Genomic DNA, 18,099 nt, shown 5'->3' with positions numbered 1-18,099 from the left:
TTGCATTAATAGGACTTTTAATGTTTGCAACTTGCACAATGTAGGTGGAAAACAACATGCACAACAAAGTTTGTGATTAGGTATTGCACAAAGTGATAAATGTATACAATACTTTAAAGCAGCAATCCTGTGGGAAAGAAAACCAAAACAAAAAACAAGACATAACTCTCTCCCTCCCCCCCCATGCAAGATTGCTGCTTTAATAAAAATGTCCCATTTACATACGGTTATCTAGAAAATATTTCCTGTTTTTCAGATTAAGGTCTTAAAAATTAAGCAAAGCAGTGGAAAACCCCTCCCACTCAAAAGTAAAAGAAACCCACTAAAAATAAAGGCCCAAGGACCGCTAGCTGTCTTAAAATGTGTTCCTTAAAATAAATTACTTTAAAATAAAAAGTCCACTCACACAGACAGACATCTGATGCTCTAACTTCAAGGAAGACCAGCTCCAAGAAGTCATCGTTTAGACACTGCTAAAGCTGAAAATGGTCAATCGAGATTTTTTTGCCCCCCAAACACAGCAGACTTCATAGTTCTACATATTAAAAGCTTTGCAACAGTTCCTTCAAATATTTTGCTAACAAATTGAGAGGAGGAGTAAAAGTACATGCCAATAGCCTTCCACATCTCAAACTTTTCAGTTCTCTTTTTTAGCCTGGCAGTAAAAAATGGAGCCCCAGAAATCCTCAACATGTATCTCTAAAATTGTTGTACATACCTGTGGCAAAGACTAAACCCTGCAGAACACACAGAGAGCAACCTGGACTCTTCCAGGTGAGAACACTGTAGTCACTATCTGTAAGGCTTCACTTTCAGTTCACAACAGTATGTGAAGACATTATGAGAAGATGTATATTTACTTTTTACTTAGCTACTTCCCCCAAATATGCCAATTAAAAAAAACAAAAAACCAAGAACAAACCACACATTGAATACAAAATATCTTAATTCCCCTTCACTCACAGAACCCACCTGCTTTGATTACCAAGCTTGTCAAAGCAGACATTATACCAAAGAACAGAAACGATGTTCAGAAAGCTGACCTTAGGAAGGCACTGATAAAAGTAGCTTGGTTCAATAGCGCCACAGTACAAGTTAATGCTGCTAGGTTAAAGGGCATTTGAGTCGTATGTAAAATGATACAAGTCCTTCTTGACAGCCATAAGCAAGCCAGGAACCATTTGTCCTTTCCCACCTAGATGGGGTGAGAACACCACACTTGGTATAGAGTCTTTAGATGCTGCATACGGCGATGGGATAGTCCTCAAGAGCCGGGCATCCTGCAAATTCCATATCCTTGTGTAGCAATCCTGGCCAACTGCAAGGGAAATAAAAAATATATAAAATAAAAAAAAATAAAACTAATACTACAACAACTTAGTTTGTACAGATGCTTTGACAAGCTCTTCACTGGAAAGACAATCACACATTACATGCTTTGAAGATGTATATGTACTCCAGTAGGTTTATATCCCTTCACTAACCTCTAATGAAAGAGGGTACAAACACCCCCTCGAGTGACTTTAGACTTGTGATTTTTGCCAGTGAAGACTACTTACACCTGAAGGTGTGACGGAGGAGCAGGATATGCCAATGTAGGCAGTGTACAGTAAGGATGTTTTCAAGCAATTGAGTATGGACTCTGACAGTGATAAAGGAAACCATTTAACAAAATGTGCAATAAATCTACTGCACGAGTAGTACAATGCATTATTTTTATATTGGCTACATAGAGTATTAAGGAATCCTCTTAGCCAGCAGAGACTGACATTCTGTTTAAATGTTCAGCAACTGCAGTATGTTTATAATTCAATGATAAATAGAAAATTTCCAATCTAGCTGTTGGAAGAGAAATGCAAAGCTGCGTGGGGTAGAAGATATAAACTAAGCTCCACTGGGACTGATGTGAAGGATTAAACATTCTCTAAAGTGCTACATAATATACACACAAATTATTGCTACAGGCATTCCCTGTACACTATTTGTTGGATACATAGGAAATGCTGAAAGTCTTTTATTATTCCAGTCACTAAGAAATAATACGATACGAATCACCATCTACATAATAGGAATAGGCTATACAAACTGGACCTGTGCGACAGGCCACTTTCAGATTAATAGAGCCAATACTAATTATTTTGTATTTTATTTTTTATTATTGCATATTACTTTGTATGCCCCTTTGTTGTACATAAACTAAACATAGTTGAATCTTCGTGCCAAGAGATATTAGACTTAAAAACACTAGAGTTTTTGGAAAATGTCACCATTAGCTCTTTATTTGTACAGCAACCAAGAGTCAAGAACAAGGAAGCAGCCTTTTTATGTTGGGCTTTACAGCAAAAATCTTACAGCTATACTACAAAATGAGAGAAAGCAATGCTCACAATTGCAGGGAAGACCACCATTAAATTAAGCCTTGTTCGTTTCCTTTTTATGCACATTGTAAGCCAAGCACCAATGCCCCTACCTGCTACTAGTAATCCTTCATCTTCTTTCACGTGCACTGGTAAATAAGCATAGCTATTGTTATGTCCCTCGTAGAGCTGCACACATTTCACCATCCGCACATCCCACAGCTTGATCTGGGTTATAAAAAAACAAATTTGAACACCAAGTTCTCATGCAAGACATTACTTCTAAATGGGACATACATTTATGTATAGCAATGGTTGGGGCTGCTGTTAAAGAGGGTAAAAGGATGGGCAAAATCCTTATATTCAAGAACACAGAACTTTAGAGTTAGAGGGGCTGTTTTTGGATTAAGGAGGAACGTCAATTGGAAAAAGGAGGAGACAGATTTCAGGCGTATTCTATAGCACCAATTTACCCGTCCACACATGTCGGCTACGAGCAGGTAGTTCTCATCCCGGAGAAGCTGTAGACAGGTGATGCTGGAACCATGCGAGAATGTTAAGGCTTTCCTCCAGTTAGTGGGCGACAAGGAGGGGACGCGCATATCAATAGAGAAGATCTCTCCAGAGCGAAGGCCGTTATAGAGCAGCAGGGACTGTAATTACAAAGAAAACGGCCTCACTTTGGTGTAAAACAAGTCAAAAAGTAAAAAAGTGAGGTGGGTAGTGCGTCACATACACGAACCCATTAAAATTACATCTATCCTCCACTACATATTTAGAAATTTTCACACAGTTAAATTGCACTGTTCTGTGACCTGAATTACAACTGTAGCTTTAAGTAAAATAATTTCTAAACCTCTTAATCCCAAGGTGATTGTAGCATCTTCTGATAAAGGCCTGTAACCCAACACCAGCCATCATAGCTATAGGGCAATTCCAACATGAACCCCATACCTTAGGCAGACAGAGGGTTAACACTCTGAGGGAGTCTGCAGTACAGCAAACAAGGTGCATAGGTGCCTCATATCCCTACACTGCTAGAATAAGAGGAATAACTTCCAGGAACACAATCTCATTTCATGTGCAATCTAAGACACACTGGGACATTGACAAAATAGGAGCACAACAGTGCTCAGCCTAGGTCTACATGTTCAAATGTTTTGACCATAGAACACATTTAAACATTTACTTGCATATGTGTTTATAGCATGACAAGTCTAAAAAAAAGGTTCCAATTGAGCCTAAAATGTTAAGTAATAAGACACATTCTTTCCAAGGCATGAACATTCTTGTTTTAACATACTGTGCTATGACTTGGATTGTTCTACACACTTGTATCTGTTCCTGCAGAGTACAGTCAGCCTCCATCCCAGACAACTTTAACGTCTAGAGAAAATAGACTACCCACTAACCATGGCACAACACTAGACCACACCTGCGCCTAGGATCACTTTTGTTCAAACAAACTAGCGTTTCATGTGGTAGTGGGTTTTGCACCAGATTTTTTTTTTGGAGTGGCATAATGAATGCAATTAAAGATTTACTGTTGTTTTCCTGGCTCATCTGCTAAAGGGAGAGCATTAAGAGGCACAGACATGAGGCAGAGCTTACACAGACTTCTGCATGTAGTATTTTTGTGGTGTAGAAGACTACAGCTCTCCTCAGATTATAGCATTTTGAGAATGCACATGCTGCAGAGTGTACTTTCCCCAGACCTGATCTTATTTCTATTTGTCAGACACTAGAATCTGCTATATACACTGTACTGATTATTGATAAATTGCCTACTACAATGTATTTGCATGTAGTACAACTAGGAGACGTTAATATGCTGTGAGAAATTGAAATCATCATGTTCAGCCTACATTAATGGCTTCATCAACTCATCTTAGTTTATGTAACATTGCATTCCAACCTAGTTTACATTCTGTAACTGCTGAATACGAAATATTCAGATTTATTAATGCAATATTCACTTCTATTTCCATGGCAGCACGGTGGCGTAGTGGTTAGCACATCTGCCTTACAGCACTGGGGTCATGAGTTCAATTTCCGACCATGGCCTTATCTGTGAGGAATTTGTATGTTCTCCCCGTGTTTGCCTGGGTTTCCTCCGGGTGCACCATTTTCCTCCCACACTCCAAAAACATACTGGTAGGTTAATTGGCTGCTAACAAATTGACCCTAGTCTGTATGTCTGTTAGGGAATTTAGACTGTAAGCCCCAATGTGGCAGGGACTGATGTGAGCGAGTTCTCTGTGCAGCGCTGCGGAATTAGTGGCGCTATATAAATAAATGATGATGGATGTGTTCTATATAGCACTTGGAATCCAGCCAAGTCATTTGAATTGGCCAAGATTACTATATTCAGTGTATGCTAAAGGAACTTTTTTTTGTTGCCAACAAATTGGACATAGGTCAATAAAAATTCCATGTAGAATTAGTGAATTGAATAAAACCTGCAATTTTGAAGAGCAGCCTTGTCCAACTGGCTTCCTGTAACATGACGTAGACCAATTAGTCATTTAAACATGGAAAGAGAATGCGGTCCAGATTCCAAGACTTTTTATGAACCACTTAATTTTTTAAAAATGAGCGCAGTGTACTATAGCTGTTACTATACCCCAGATAGGTTGTCTAGAATGTTTTCCACTGCTACTCCGAGCTGTTGGCGGGAATGTGGCCAGAGAGGTACGATGCTACATATATGGTGCACCTGCCCCCGTATAATCCCTTATTGGAACATGGTCCTTGTGCCTATTAATTCCGTATCTGAACAGATCACTAAGGATCCCTGGTCGTTCTTTCTCTCTCGCCCTATCCCTGATGAGACCGCCCCTTCCAACAAGCTAATATCACACAAACTAGCTGCTGTCAAATCCCTAATAGCTAAACACTGGTAAGATCCTAACCATCCCTCTATGCAGGCCTTACGGAACTACATCTGGCATATCGCAAGCATGGAGCGTATTACATGCTACCTTCACGATAAATCTTACAACTTTGACAAGGTTTGGGCCCCATGGTATCTCCAGGAAAGCCATAGCCGTTTACCCCCTTTGGCTCTCGTCCTCTAATGGTACATAAACTCTGGGCCGTCTCTGGATCCTCCAGGTTGGTTGTCGTGCGCTATGGGTAAGAGATCCATATATCTTGCCGTCTACTTTTTATTTTCTTATTTATTTTATAGGTCGTTATTCTGTAGATATGTTGCTTACAACCTCCTTTGTAATAGGTATGGTGATATACGTGCCTGTCTTTCAAAACCCTCCCCCCTGTTCACCCTCCTTAACCCGTTTTGTTTCCTACCCCTTCCTTCTACTATAAAAATTTAAAATCTTGTCATCTTGAAACAGTTGGTTTTTACTTGTTTCCTCTTTTCTATGCCGTTTCCTCTTGTAACAAAAATAGTGTTTTTGAAATAAACAAAACAAAATGCAGCAGTCACGGTTTCAATACTGAAACCACAACATTCTATGGTAGAAGCGGAACGGCATCATTGAGAAATGCTGCAGCTATTTGATCATTTCACTGGCTAATTGTCATTGGAAACCTCAATTTAATTTGCATAAACTTCCCTTCAATTGGGGCATAACAGGCGTACAATGCACAGTAATGATACCATTCTGCATGTAAGAGCAACTGCATAGTATACTCAATTGTGAATGTTTGTAACCGACAATTGTGCCAAGAGTATTTTGTTAATTGATCAGGATATGATTTTAATATTATGAACCAATGCTCTATGTGGGTCAGGAAAAATCCAGCAACACCATACTGAAGTTGGTCAGCACTGTTCTAGGTCTTTTCTGATAGTTTTAAAGATGTTTGAACAGAGATGCTAGTCTTACTACAAAACAAGAAGTCCTACTGTATGTCTACCAAGGTGAAGGGAGCTTCCCCGCTGACAAAAGATAGTGTGGAAAACAATGAATTCCCTCTCCTGCCACCCTCTTTGCTCCACCTTCCTCCAACTCCCAACATTGGGCGAAGAAGTCCACTCCCTCATTCTTCCCTCTCTCCCATCTACCTGCATCCCATTCCCTCTCACCTCCTTTGCTCCCTCTCTCCCCCACTGCCTGCTCATTCCTAGCAGACCTCTTCAATCTGAGACTCTCCACTGGCATTAAAGGTGACAGGGGGCATCCTTGTCTCGTCCCATTGGAAAGGGAAAGAGGGAGGGGGAGCAGATAGCGAGCCATTAACCAATACCCTAGCAGTAGGAGATTTGTAAAGAGCAAAGACCCCCCCCCCCCGTCAGGGATTCAGCAGCATTCAGTTTTAAACTCCAGTTAAATAAATTGCTAGAATAAAACCCAACCCTCCCCTCCTTCCATAGAAATATATACTTTTAAAACAAATAACCCCCCAGCCCACTCACAGAAAATAAAAACCAACCCCACAAACAATCCTGCCTGGTTAAAAACCTTCACATGGATTTCTTAGTTTTACCATGTCATTTAGACTAGGCTGCATACTTGTGCTCTCCCCAGCACCTATTTCACAGGTGCTTCACCCAGACGTTTTTATTTACCACCCGGCTCTTAGAGCCCAACAGAGTCTTATTCTACCAGAACAAACCATTGTTTCTCCTGTTAGTACATACACTATGTGAGCACTGCAGACAGCAGTGCGTGTTGGACCACTGATCACCAGTCCTGGAAGGTGTGGGCAATAACCGCCAACATTATCACACATTACTACAGTGCCCCACCTGGCTACTTAATGCCACCTGGTTGGCAAAATTTCTGGGGGAGAACACTGGTGTGTGTATTGGTTCAGTACACAAAAGTGGCCATTAGGAGGGGACAAGTCTGTTTTAAGGCAAGTGTGTATTCAACTGGGTAAATGATCAACAGCTAGCAATGATCAGGGAAATACCTCTGTGGCAAATTGCTGGGCCAACACATCACTGTTGGTTCTGAAAGTCTTTCGGACATCTGTAACTGCATTCATCACCAGGACTTGGTTACTCAGCCCTTCAAGAGAGAAGATAGAGTGTTAGAAACTGCAGATCTTTTAAAAAAACAACCCAAAAAAAACAAAAACCCAGGCATTGGCCAGTTTAGGATAAGACCCACTATCTTTTTTACCTACTCTCCACCCCTGCTGTAGCAACTTGGAAGGGAAGGCTCATCAGCTGGGCCCTCCAGGTCTGTCTACATAATTTTTTTTACACTGGGAAAATGTTATGCCTTTCTCAAGTACCGCGTTCATTACAAGAATTATACAGGCAAAACTTCAGTATTCCTGTCCCATGCAGCTTTCTCAAAGCTTAATTATGGGGGGCAGGCTGGGGTAGACAAAAAAAAAAAAAACTGCTTTATGTCTGCAAATGTTATTCCAAAAGACAACACTTCTCTAGAAATGGTCTTCCAGCCTCCCAAGACAAGTAAATTCTACACTCCCCAGTCTGCAAAAACTGTAGCAGAGGTGGTCAACTGTTAAAAATAAAAAAAAAAAAAACACAAAAAAAAAACCTAACAAAACAAAAAACGGTGATCTTGCATATAATGATAGTATTAAATTAAAGATAGCCAGTAGGAAAGCAATGCATGGTGACCCCTACCCCCTCCAAAAAAAGTGTAGCCCCTGGAATATGTGAAAATAGGGTTTACCCACAGGGATTTCACTTTTACTTGTGGATCATACAAATAGTGGCTATGGCAGCAAGTGGACTGATCAAGTTCACTGGTCTATATATAGTAAGTGTATGAAAAAAAGAAATTTGCCTCTAGAGATGAATGGTCTGGTAAATAGGGGGATCATCACTTGAACTAGGTAAGTATGTATGTTACAAACCTGCTGCGTAGCTACACTCCAGTCGAGGGTTTAAGTTCCATGCACATGACCATGCATTGGAAACTCTGACATTGTAGAGCATTTCAGGATGGCCATTATCTATATATTTAAAAAAAAAAAAAAAAAAAAGATATAAAGTACTTGCAGTAAGTTTTCCCTATATAAAAAAAGTTATCAGAAAACCAAATCACATACTGCAAGATACAGTACCGTTATAGTCTGTATCCAGGTTCCTAAATAGACAAGATGGGATAAGACTGACGCAGCCTGGGATGTCCGATTTTCCAAGAAGACAAACACTGAATGACCGTCAAGGACTTTACTCAGAAGCCGTCGGAAGCAGAGTTAAGAGTCTCATTAAGGGGCATATTCAATTGTTCGGTGTGACCGCCGAAAAACGAGCGCTCTACAAGTATTACCGTTAATACGGTAATTACTCGCTGAATTTCAGCTCGCAGCTCCCTGAGCTGAAATTCAGCAAGTAAATTACCGTATGAACGATTTTTACGCGCAATATTACTGTATTAACGGTAATAGTTTTAGAGTGCGAATTTTTGGCGGTCTGGACGAACAATTGAATACCCCCCTAAGAGTGCTTAATACGACAGAGACTAGTTTCTTTTTATAAAGGATACAGGACGTGGGAGTCTGGCGCAGTCACCGAGGCCCAACATGCAGCAACCACCTTTATACAGGGAAAACAAACGGTACACCATAGTAAATAGACAGCGGCTCTAAACATTTAATTAGATACCACAGATAGCTCAAAATATTAACATGTTTTAACTGCTAATATAGTGGGGTAAGAAGATTGCTTTTAAGACAATTTGAGCAATTCATTAATCACATGCCATTTTGAAAGGTTTGCCTACACTCCCGATAAAAGCATGTTCTGCTTTGGTTGGTAGTACCATCCAGTAAGCCAAAACTCAGTATGTGTAACAGATGTAAGTCAGGAGGTGTTCTGGAGCAGCTCTGTTAGGAGTTACTTCTATTTCAAACTGAAACTTTAGTAACAAAGAGGGATGGGCCGTGCAAACTTAACTGTACATGGTAATTAACTGTAGTAATCCCCTCTCAGCTATATAGATCAAAGTTGTAAAGTAAGTCCGTCAGAACAACCAGGACATGACAGGAACAGGCATTTGGAAGACTCACACCTTCTGTAACTTACAGACAAATCACTATTACTGGTGTTTATGCCAGCAAAACTTAAGTCATTGTTTCTAGTGTCACCGTACCCACTAGAGTTTTATCCAATATCATGCTCCATTTTTCAGAACGCATATTGTTTGATTCTTTTGTTTTTACCATGGGTAAGTGCATCAAGAAGGCCTCCAATGATTTCTAATGCTAGTCAAATGCTATCTCCCAAAAATGTTGCCATTGCAAGAAGGAATTTACCATGCTAGACTTCAATCGCAAGCCAAGAAAGGTTAATCCAATCCACCTCTGAGGTATGTGCCTGCACATAACTCAGTCTGAAGGGGTTTGAAAACCTTTTTACAATGCTGCTATTGGAAACACTACATCTGAGGTTTTCTACTGAATGTTTACCATCAGGATATAACATTTCTCTAATATTGCTTTTAATGCAATTTAACCTGAAAAACGCATTCATCTGTGAACACTTGCATAAGGAGTCTACCAGCAAGTATAAATTACCTTCTCCTGTCATTTAGGCTTAGACGTTTTGGTTGCTCAGTAATGAAGAGGTGTAACTAAGACTACTTGTCTCTGGACAGTTGCAAAACACAAACATGACATCCTGTCTGAGAAGTCAATACATTCCCACACCTAAAAATTCAAGTACATTTGCAATGATATACAGAGGTGTGTTGCACTCAATTAAAAGATCTACAATAAGTTATTTCTACATGATCTAGCCACAAACTCCCAAGGGGCAGGGACTAAATAAATGATTAAATTTGCTCTGTACAGTGCTGTATAATATGGTGGCACTACACAAACTATAACGGGACAGGATCTGTTCTGCATTAAAGAGTGAATGTTGAAGGATGTTAACTGAAAAAACAAACAAACACTATATGGCAGGATTTAAACACATGTTCTCCCTGTTTGTGTCGTTTTCCTGTCACTCCATAAACATACTAGTAGCTTGATTGGCTGCCATCAAAACTGCCTCTAGTGCGTGTAAGAATTTAGATCAAGCTCTAATGGGGCAAGTACTGATGTGAGCGAGTTCTCTGTACAGCGCTGCGGAATTAGTGGCACTATAAGTAGCTGATAGGGACCGATTCATTATGAAAAAAGAAATGGGTAACTTTGCACCTTGGCAAAGCCATGATGCATTGGAGGGGGAGGTAAATTTAAAGTGTGGTGGCACGGCATGTGCTAGATTAGCTTTATTTGTACACTGAAATTTAAAGCCATAAAGTATGTGTGCTACATGAAAAAGCAGCAAGTATTTAACTTACGTACAAAATAAACTAATCCCCCTCCCCTGCAATGTAACATGAAGAAAATACTTTGCCTTACTTTCCTTAATAAATCATACCCATAGTGTAGAAAGAAAACAGTTTCAGAAATTAATGCTTGATGCCTATATTATGGAGCAAATAAAAGGCCATTTACTATATTAAATACAATGACAGTGTGGCAACCCCACAAGTCAAGAAAGGTGTGATCTTAAAGTATCTTTTCATCCCAAGCATCAGGTGATTGACTAAAGCAGATCACTGGTTCTAGGTCTTCAGCATAGATTTCTAGTTATCCACTTAGATACTGCAGCTTTATTTTGAGGGATAAACCTTTGTAGCAACAGACATTTTAGTTGACAAAGTGATGTGATTTTAAGCCTAAGACCTGTAATTAAGCCATGGGTTGCCTTGTCTGCAATACAGACTGACACTGCAATTTATATACACTAGTAAACTAATACTGCTGATTGGAGACTAGTTCTTTACCTTTTGATTTGTGAAATATGGATTATCATGACTCTCCACTGTTGGAATATCTTTCCACAACCCATTAAGAGTCAGAAGACCGTATTTACAAAATCCGTTCTCCACATCATTCACAGCAAAGAGGGTCTTGCACTCAGAATCTGCCTGGAAGAGATACAGCATAAATACAGCACAGGAGAAAGCAGCTTTGTGGAGATAGAAAAAAGTTGACCAAACTTACCAGAATAAACTCAAACCTGTGCGTCCCAGCACCAACAGGCTCTGGGCTATTAATATACACTTCCTTCCTCTGCATGCAATTCACTTTCAGCTCATGAACACGTCTACAGGAGGAATAAAAAAAAAAAAATCAAATTTTAAAGTTGCCAAAAACAGTTGATACATTGCACAAGTTTTATCATATTGTTGGTCAGACTGCACGGTCAATATTATAGTTTGGTGATTCCCTAGTACAATGGGTGTTGCTGATGCATGAACATTTTATTAAATAGAATTAAAAATGGCAACTTGTGGATTGTCAGATACCATAAAACTATTATAGCACAGGTCTATGGCAAAGTCACCTTCATTAAACATGCTGGCTACAGTCTCATATGGTTCATGCCACAAAATAATGTGCCTTCGTTAATGGATAGGCTACTTTAGATGAATACAAGTTCAGTTTCTAAAACGTCTGCCTGTTCCACGTGTGTGTGTGTGCACTGTAAATATCAGCTACAGAACAGTTCCCCCTTGTGGCTGCAGCCTCCTGATACAAAACAATCCAGTACCACAAGAGTTTATTTGTTTACCTACTTCCTGCATTTACTGATCATCTAGCACAGAGGATGCCAGCGTTGTCAAATCTGCCACACAAATATTTCAAGAAACAATAGTGCTAGAATAGTGTAACAAAGACAGTATTTTAACTCTGTAAATCAGGTTTTTTGTATATCATTAACACCTATTCTGCGATTGCAGATTTAGCAAGTGAAAATTCCAGGAACGAGTGACAGCACAATATTAGCATTTGTGGGTATCCAAACACAGCCGATTAATAACTTCGTTGAGACTAATTCTACAGTCTACAAAGCAAATATGCAATAAGACAAATATGATCAGATTCTCAGGAGACATGTAACTAAATTGGGGAACCAAATATTTATCGGAAATCTGTATGAAACTATTAATCCATAAACAAAAGAAATATACTGCATGTTTTAAGGAAACGGTGAAATAATGGTGTTTAAAACCAGTTTTCTGTTCACAGTAATGACCCACTGTAGAGTTTGTATACAGTATATTTATAAGTCACCTGCAATAGGTTGAAAAGGGCATCAGTCCAAGCTGTCGTTTCAACACGAGCAATGAGGCGTTCAATCCATGTCTGCTGGCTTTCTGCACAAGAACACCAATAGTTAAGCCAGTTTTACAAATTTAAATTGTCAAAAAGATAAGACACTAACTAGATAGCAGTAAATGTGCTGGTTTTACCAATTTTTCAATATATGCAAAGCCCATATGTGCCATTAGCAGTACACGACAATACATGTTTTTTGCAGCACAATATTTTCCTTCTTAAACCAGGTCAACATGACTGGAGGTCTGTACCAGACATACACATTTCTCTTTCCTGCCATTGTGAGACACTGCAACCATGGGGTACAGCAGGTGGACTTTAAATCTCTGATGGTTGTGAAAAAGTCCTCAAAGAGGAGGAAACGCGTTGCCAATACATCAACCTGTGTAGCAGACGGACCTCCAATAGAAAGATCTTAGCCAGATTGATTGTAACACTGTATTAAAGTGGAACATTACACTGGAATCTTGTTGCTACCTGAAACCCTAAGAGGTGCACACCTTAATCTCACACAGTTTATCAGCTGCGCAGTAACAGACGGGGTTAGGAGTTTGAAACTTCACACGTGGAATTGGAAAGTGCAAGAATTTTTCTAATACCCACAGACTAATGGTCAATAGCCGAATGGCAGCGGAGAAGGAGACAGCTGGATATTTTCCATTGGTCGTAAGTTCAAATAATTTGCCAACACTCCCTTCCAGCAGTCACAATAGATATCCACTCAACAGTTTGAGCAAGGCCACTTTAAATGTCAAAGTCCACTTACTATACCCCATGGTCGCAGTGTACCCTAATGGACTCAAGTGAATTTTACCGTGGGGTGGGGGAAATAAAAAAATCTGCTAGTTAAAAATCCATCGTTTCACTCACTTTCCTGGCTTTATCTTCTTCCAGGAGCTGCAGTCTCTTCAGCTCCATTTCATGCCGCAGTATCCCTTCTTTTGTCAGCGGGTTGCAGTTGTTGTGTCCTGGAAGCATGCGGAAGTATCTATTCTTTTCTGGATCAAAGTAAAAGCCTGGAAGTTCTAGATGAAATCCAATAACACATTGGTGTTACTATTGTAAGACATTGGCCTTCACATGTCTATTCAAACAATTATCATTAGTAAACATGTCGGTGCACTCACATTTCTGGCTCACAGAATGCAACAAGGTAGGTAGCATTAGGGTACAAGGATCAAGATGTAACCCTTAATATTCTGCAAGAATGTTAGTTAGACTGGCCAGCAAGGCCATAAACAAATGGAGAATGAAGATCGACCCATACTATACAGTTTAAATGTAATCCAACTAGCAGAACAGTGGGGCAAGGTATAGTTTCTACCCGATTTGTAGAGTTCTTGTAAACTCGAAGACTAAATTGGACAACTCAAAATATTCAGAATTTAGTCTTAAAGTAGTTTTCGTCCCAATTAAGCTTGAATATTAAAGGGCACCTGTTACCTACACACAAGTAGGCACCATTTTCATTGCTACAACCAGGGATGAAACTCAAATTAAACATTGTTCTGTGCACAGGAAATTCAGTTTTCTGCATACTGTACCTATGTACATAACTAGAGTTTGTTCAATTGCTGTTCAACTCTTCCATTATTACCACTTACTCAAGCTGTGTGCAGGCTATGCCAAGCATGTAGTATATGGAGAATGTTTGAATTTTTTATGTAATGCAGTAAAATACAGTCATAAATTTAGCAGCGAGGAGACAAGACTACATTAAAAGTGTGCCAAGGAAAGCGTGCATCTTTTGGAATTTTCAGACATTACCCAGACCCAAAAGCATGGAGTAGCCCATAGCACCAGTCTGCAGTTAACAGAGTCAACTTAAGTTAGACAAAGCAAACAAAAGTCAGAAGGGATTACTGCATAGATTCTCTGCTTGTATATATACACATCACTCTTAAGACTTACCTGGCGCAGAAGATGCTTGAGGGCCACTGGTAAAAGAACGCACACCTCTGCTTGTTGCAGTAGACTGAGTGGATGCCTCCGACCTGTAACTTTAAAGATAAATATATGGTACAATGGAATAAGTTGTGTAGAAAGGCAAAATTCAAAAGAGAAGAGCATGATGAAACCACACTATGGAGAAACACGCAAGATTGATAAATATAAGGACCAACTTTTAATTAAGAAAGAATGGAAGATCTCCTTGTGATACCAGATATTTAATCTGTGGATCGGTTATCTACATCTTCCATTGGAACAACTGGTTTGTGAGCAAATGGTAAATCGTTTTATCCAGCTAAGGGAAGAGAACCACAAGTGACTGAAGCTGTAGTAGACGGGGAAATCTAAACTGCCAACACAGCTACCAAGTTCCACCTTCTATTTCTCCCTCATGATAAGTATTGTACATATTTAGGTTCCAGCAACTGAAAGTTCCATTCATAGAGAGACAGTAGACCATCTCTAACAACTGTATTGATTTGTAACTCTTCAAGGATTCTCCAACATAATTTGGAGCATTGTCAATTTTTAAACACAAGTGTGGATTATTTCCCAACAAGTGCACTGTAGGTAGAGACAGTAGATCATTAATATGGAGTCCTCAATAATGAGGATCTGAATGGGACTTGTTTTTATATTGCATCTTATATATGCATTTTTTTGGATGAAATGCATCATATTGGGTGGTTAATTTTAATAAATTATGTTTATATTGAATAATATGTGGTGGTAAAGAACACTTGGACTCAGTGATTTGCGTTTCTCAAAACTGTTTTTGCATCTTCTGTATATTCCTGCCTATCCATCACTATTACTGCAGGGAAAAACCTGTATCATATGGACCACTAGCCATAGGGACTTATACCTGGGTTATAACCTATTTTAACTCCTTATGTATACGAGTCTCTTTCATGAGGACAAAATTATGAAAGGAGCTTATATATAGGTATGTTGCAGCTGAATATGCCTCATTATAGTCACATTTTATGAGTAGTCTCCATGTGTCACTATAGAACCCGTACCAGACTATATATTGTTATCCACATGACGTGTGTAGCTCAATTCAGGCACTATACTAAGACTGGCTGCACCATCTCTAACAGTATATTCCTAAAGCCCTCGATGGTCCCCATAATAAATAATGGCCCAATAATAATAGAACTCCCTGCTCCATCCCTAATGGTCCACATTCAGAGCCCTACTGATGGTTGCAGTACTGATAGGATAGTATAAGGCAGTGCCCCTCAGCCAGTGTGCCTTGAGAGATGTTGCCAAGTGCATCACAGTGCAATGCCTCAAACAGGAGAAAAAGCACAAGATTTATGGCAGTAGATGTGCATCATACTATGGTTAACTGGAAGCCTATGCGATGAGGAAATAATTTCACCATTTGTTCCATATGTTCTTTGTAAAATATTTTAGTGAAATAAAGAGTTCATGGGGGGGGGCGACACTTCTGAATGTATAATGTACGTGTGACATTCCCACAAGCCGTAATTCCCGCTTTTTTTTGTATATTTCCGCTTTTGGTGTGCTGTGGAATTCTGGGAAGGGATTAGGTGTGCAGAGGATGAGAAAAGGTTGCAGAGCACTGGTCTAAGGTATAATCATACTAGCAATCTACTGACACTATGCCCAGAAATAGCGGCTCACGACCGATGCAGATCCCCACTTCTGGGTTTGTGTGACGTCACTAGAAGGGACATCCACCCAACTTGCGTTGTGACCGATTAGCTTTATTAGAGGAGTGCTCGTCCACACCTCATATAGGGACTCGTCAAACTGAGGTGAAGGGAAGGAAACCAGTTTATTTTTATTTCCACTTAATGAATTGACAGGAAACTCAGGGACTTTACTGTCCCGACAGCAGCTTCTCTATCCCCTCTCCCAGGAGAAACAGAGGAGTTCCTTATTACCCCAGTTACAGATTCAACATTGGCATACAATTTTATATTTTTACCATATACAACGATAATGAAACATAAGGTACAGCTGTTCTGTACAAATGATTGCACTGAACTCACCTTTCATTACAGTGCCTTTGTGAATTCTTTCTCCGCCAATTATGATTGTTTTCTCTTTTAGGGCCCATGCCTTCTGAACAGTAGTGTCGCTTCATGCTAAGGTCATAAAAACATGGTAAATGCATTAAATACATAAACCACACACTGAATATATCACAAACTCACATGACTCAAGTCATTTCCATTAAACACAAACTATTGTGATACACAAATGTGTCCAGACTCACTAGCGGGAAATCACTGTTTTATAGATGATGCACAAATCCTCTGAAACTCACACCCATTTATCCTATTTGTACAATTAGTTGTAATTGTTACAACAAATCATGTTTTCATACTTCTAGGTCTATAAAAGTGTAGTGGGAGGTTGTTTTTTGTTTTTTATAAACCCAAAAAAAAGTGGATCAAAACAACTGAACACCAACACTTAACATTCCAGAAAAGGTTTTAGTATCACTGCTATGAACTTTTGGACCTTTCATACTGATAGCATGGTATATTCAGAGAAAAAAATGCTTTATTTAAATAACTTTCTTTGTGTTAAGGCCAAGCCTGGCTTCCACTCCTACTGTGTATGTGTGAATCAGCAAGATGGGTCACACGCGCATATGCACCCACACTTTCCTTGGCAAAGAGGTAATTGCAGCCTTACCACTGCCTGGTTGTTGTAACACTCAGCTGCTTCAGCAATATTTCAATGGCAAGTTCCAGCAATAATAAATACTCTATTGCTGCGATAAGCACAACCTCAGATTGATAAATATATACCTGTTGGGTAATGAGATTTAACATTCTATGCACCACTCACTCCCCTTCTCTGTAGCAAGTGCAGTGCTAAGACTTTGCTCGGGGCAAAAGGGAAGGGATCCCATTCCTCTCCCAGGAGCCAGAAGGTCCCAGAGAGGTACAAGGGTCTTCAAGGCCTCCTTTGCAAAACTAGGGTGAGCCCCTTGACATCCCTGACCTCAGGAGCCAAGTGGCAACTTAGGAGCCAAGGGTCATCAGGCCAACCTCAGCCACAAGCCTAAGGCAGGCCCATTTATCCCCCTTAGTAGGCTAAAGGTTTCCCTGGGGGAACTGGTTCTCCAGCTCCCTCAAAAGGAGGGAGCCTCCAATTTCTTGGGGGGGGGGGGGGGGGGGGAGTAGCTCAAAATAAAATAAAAAACAAAAAAACAAAAAGGGCATTGCAACAACTCAGGGGCTTTATGTGCACTGACTCCAGGACAAGATGAGAAATTAAATATTAATTAATCCCTTACGAATGCCAGCAAAGGTGTCATACTGTAAAGGACCCATTGTCAGGATCTACTTGTAACATAACAGAAAGAAACTAAAGCTTATTCCACTCAAAGATTATATGTGGTCATGCCAAGTTCAAAAATCATATGACCCATAGGCCATGTATAGCAGAAGTATACAACCTGTGGCTCACCAGCTGTTGAGGAACTACAAGCTCCATCATACCCTGCTCAACAGCCAGACACCAGCCGGGATTACACTGCTTTCTGCAGTAAGTAGGAGGGTTACGTACTAATGGCATCCCTCCGTGACGTCTGGGAAACGCTGCGTGACAATAGCTGTAAGTGACAGCTCTGTGGGGAGTGACAGGCTGCAGGATACTCACAGGCCAGGAGCTCAGGACAGGAATGGAGCACAGAGCAGCAACAGGAAACACAACTACACGTGGAACCACAGACTGA

At 40.0% G+C, this 18,099-nt stretch overlaps 1 protein-coding gene across 3 annotated transcripts; it reads right to left on the bottom strand.

The window, feature by feature from the left end:
* DCAF4 (DDB1 and CUL4 associated factor 4) lies at positions 1–18,094 on the bottom strand. 3 transcript variants are annotated; one of them, XM_075192792.1, is made up of 14 exons: positions 18,024–18,094; positions 16,400–16,495; positions 14,337–14,425; positions 13,296–13,450; positions 12,381–12,463; positions 11,307–11,409; positions 11,087–11,230; positions 8,795–8,844; positions 8,370–8,458; positions 8,160–8,258; positions 7,239–7,336; positions 2,831–3,010; positions 2,471–2,585; positions 1–1,318 (listed from the first exon to the last, which is right to left on the bottom strand). In XM_075192792.1, exons 2-14 carry the CDS (start codon positions 16,492–16,494, stop codon positions 1,110–1,112), a joined length of 1,509 nt encoding a protein of 502 aa, XP_075048893.1. In that variant the 5' UTR covers position 16,495; positions 18,024–18,094; the 3' UTR covers positions 1–1,109. The 3 variants fall into 3 exon arrangements, with proteins under 3 accessions (XP_075048893.1, XP_075048892.1, XP_075048894.1); XM_075192791.1 differs by lacking the exon at positions 18,024–18,094 and adding an exon at positions 17,832–18,017; XM_075192793.1 differs by lacking the exon at positions 18,024–18,094 and adding an exon at positions 17,832–18,017 and having other exon boundaries at positions 14,337–14,419.
* Between the last annotated feature and the right edge of the window lie 5 nt (positions 18,095–18,099).

This window comes from Mixophyes fleayi, chromosome 12 (assembly GCF_038048845.1).
Source record: "Mixophyes fleayi isolate aMixFle1 chromosome 12, aMixFle1.hap1, whole genome shotgun sequence".
Taxonomy (NCBI): domain Eukaryota; kingdom Metazoa; phylum Chordata; class Amphibia; order Anura; family Limnodynastidae; genus Mixophyes; species Mixophyes fleayi.
The sequence above is the reverse complement of the archived record's forward strand: the minus strand, read 5'-3'. Positions and strand labels throughout refer to the sequence as shown.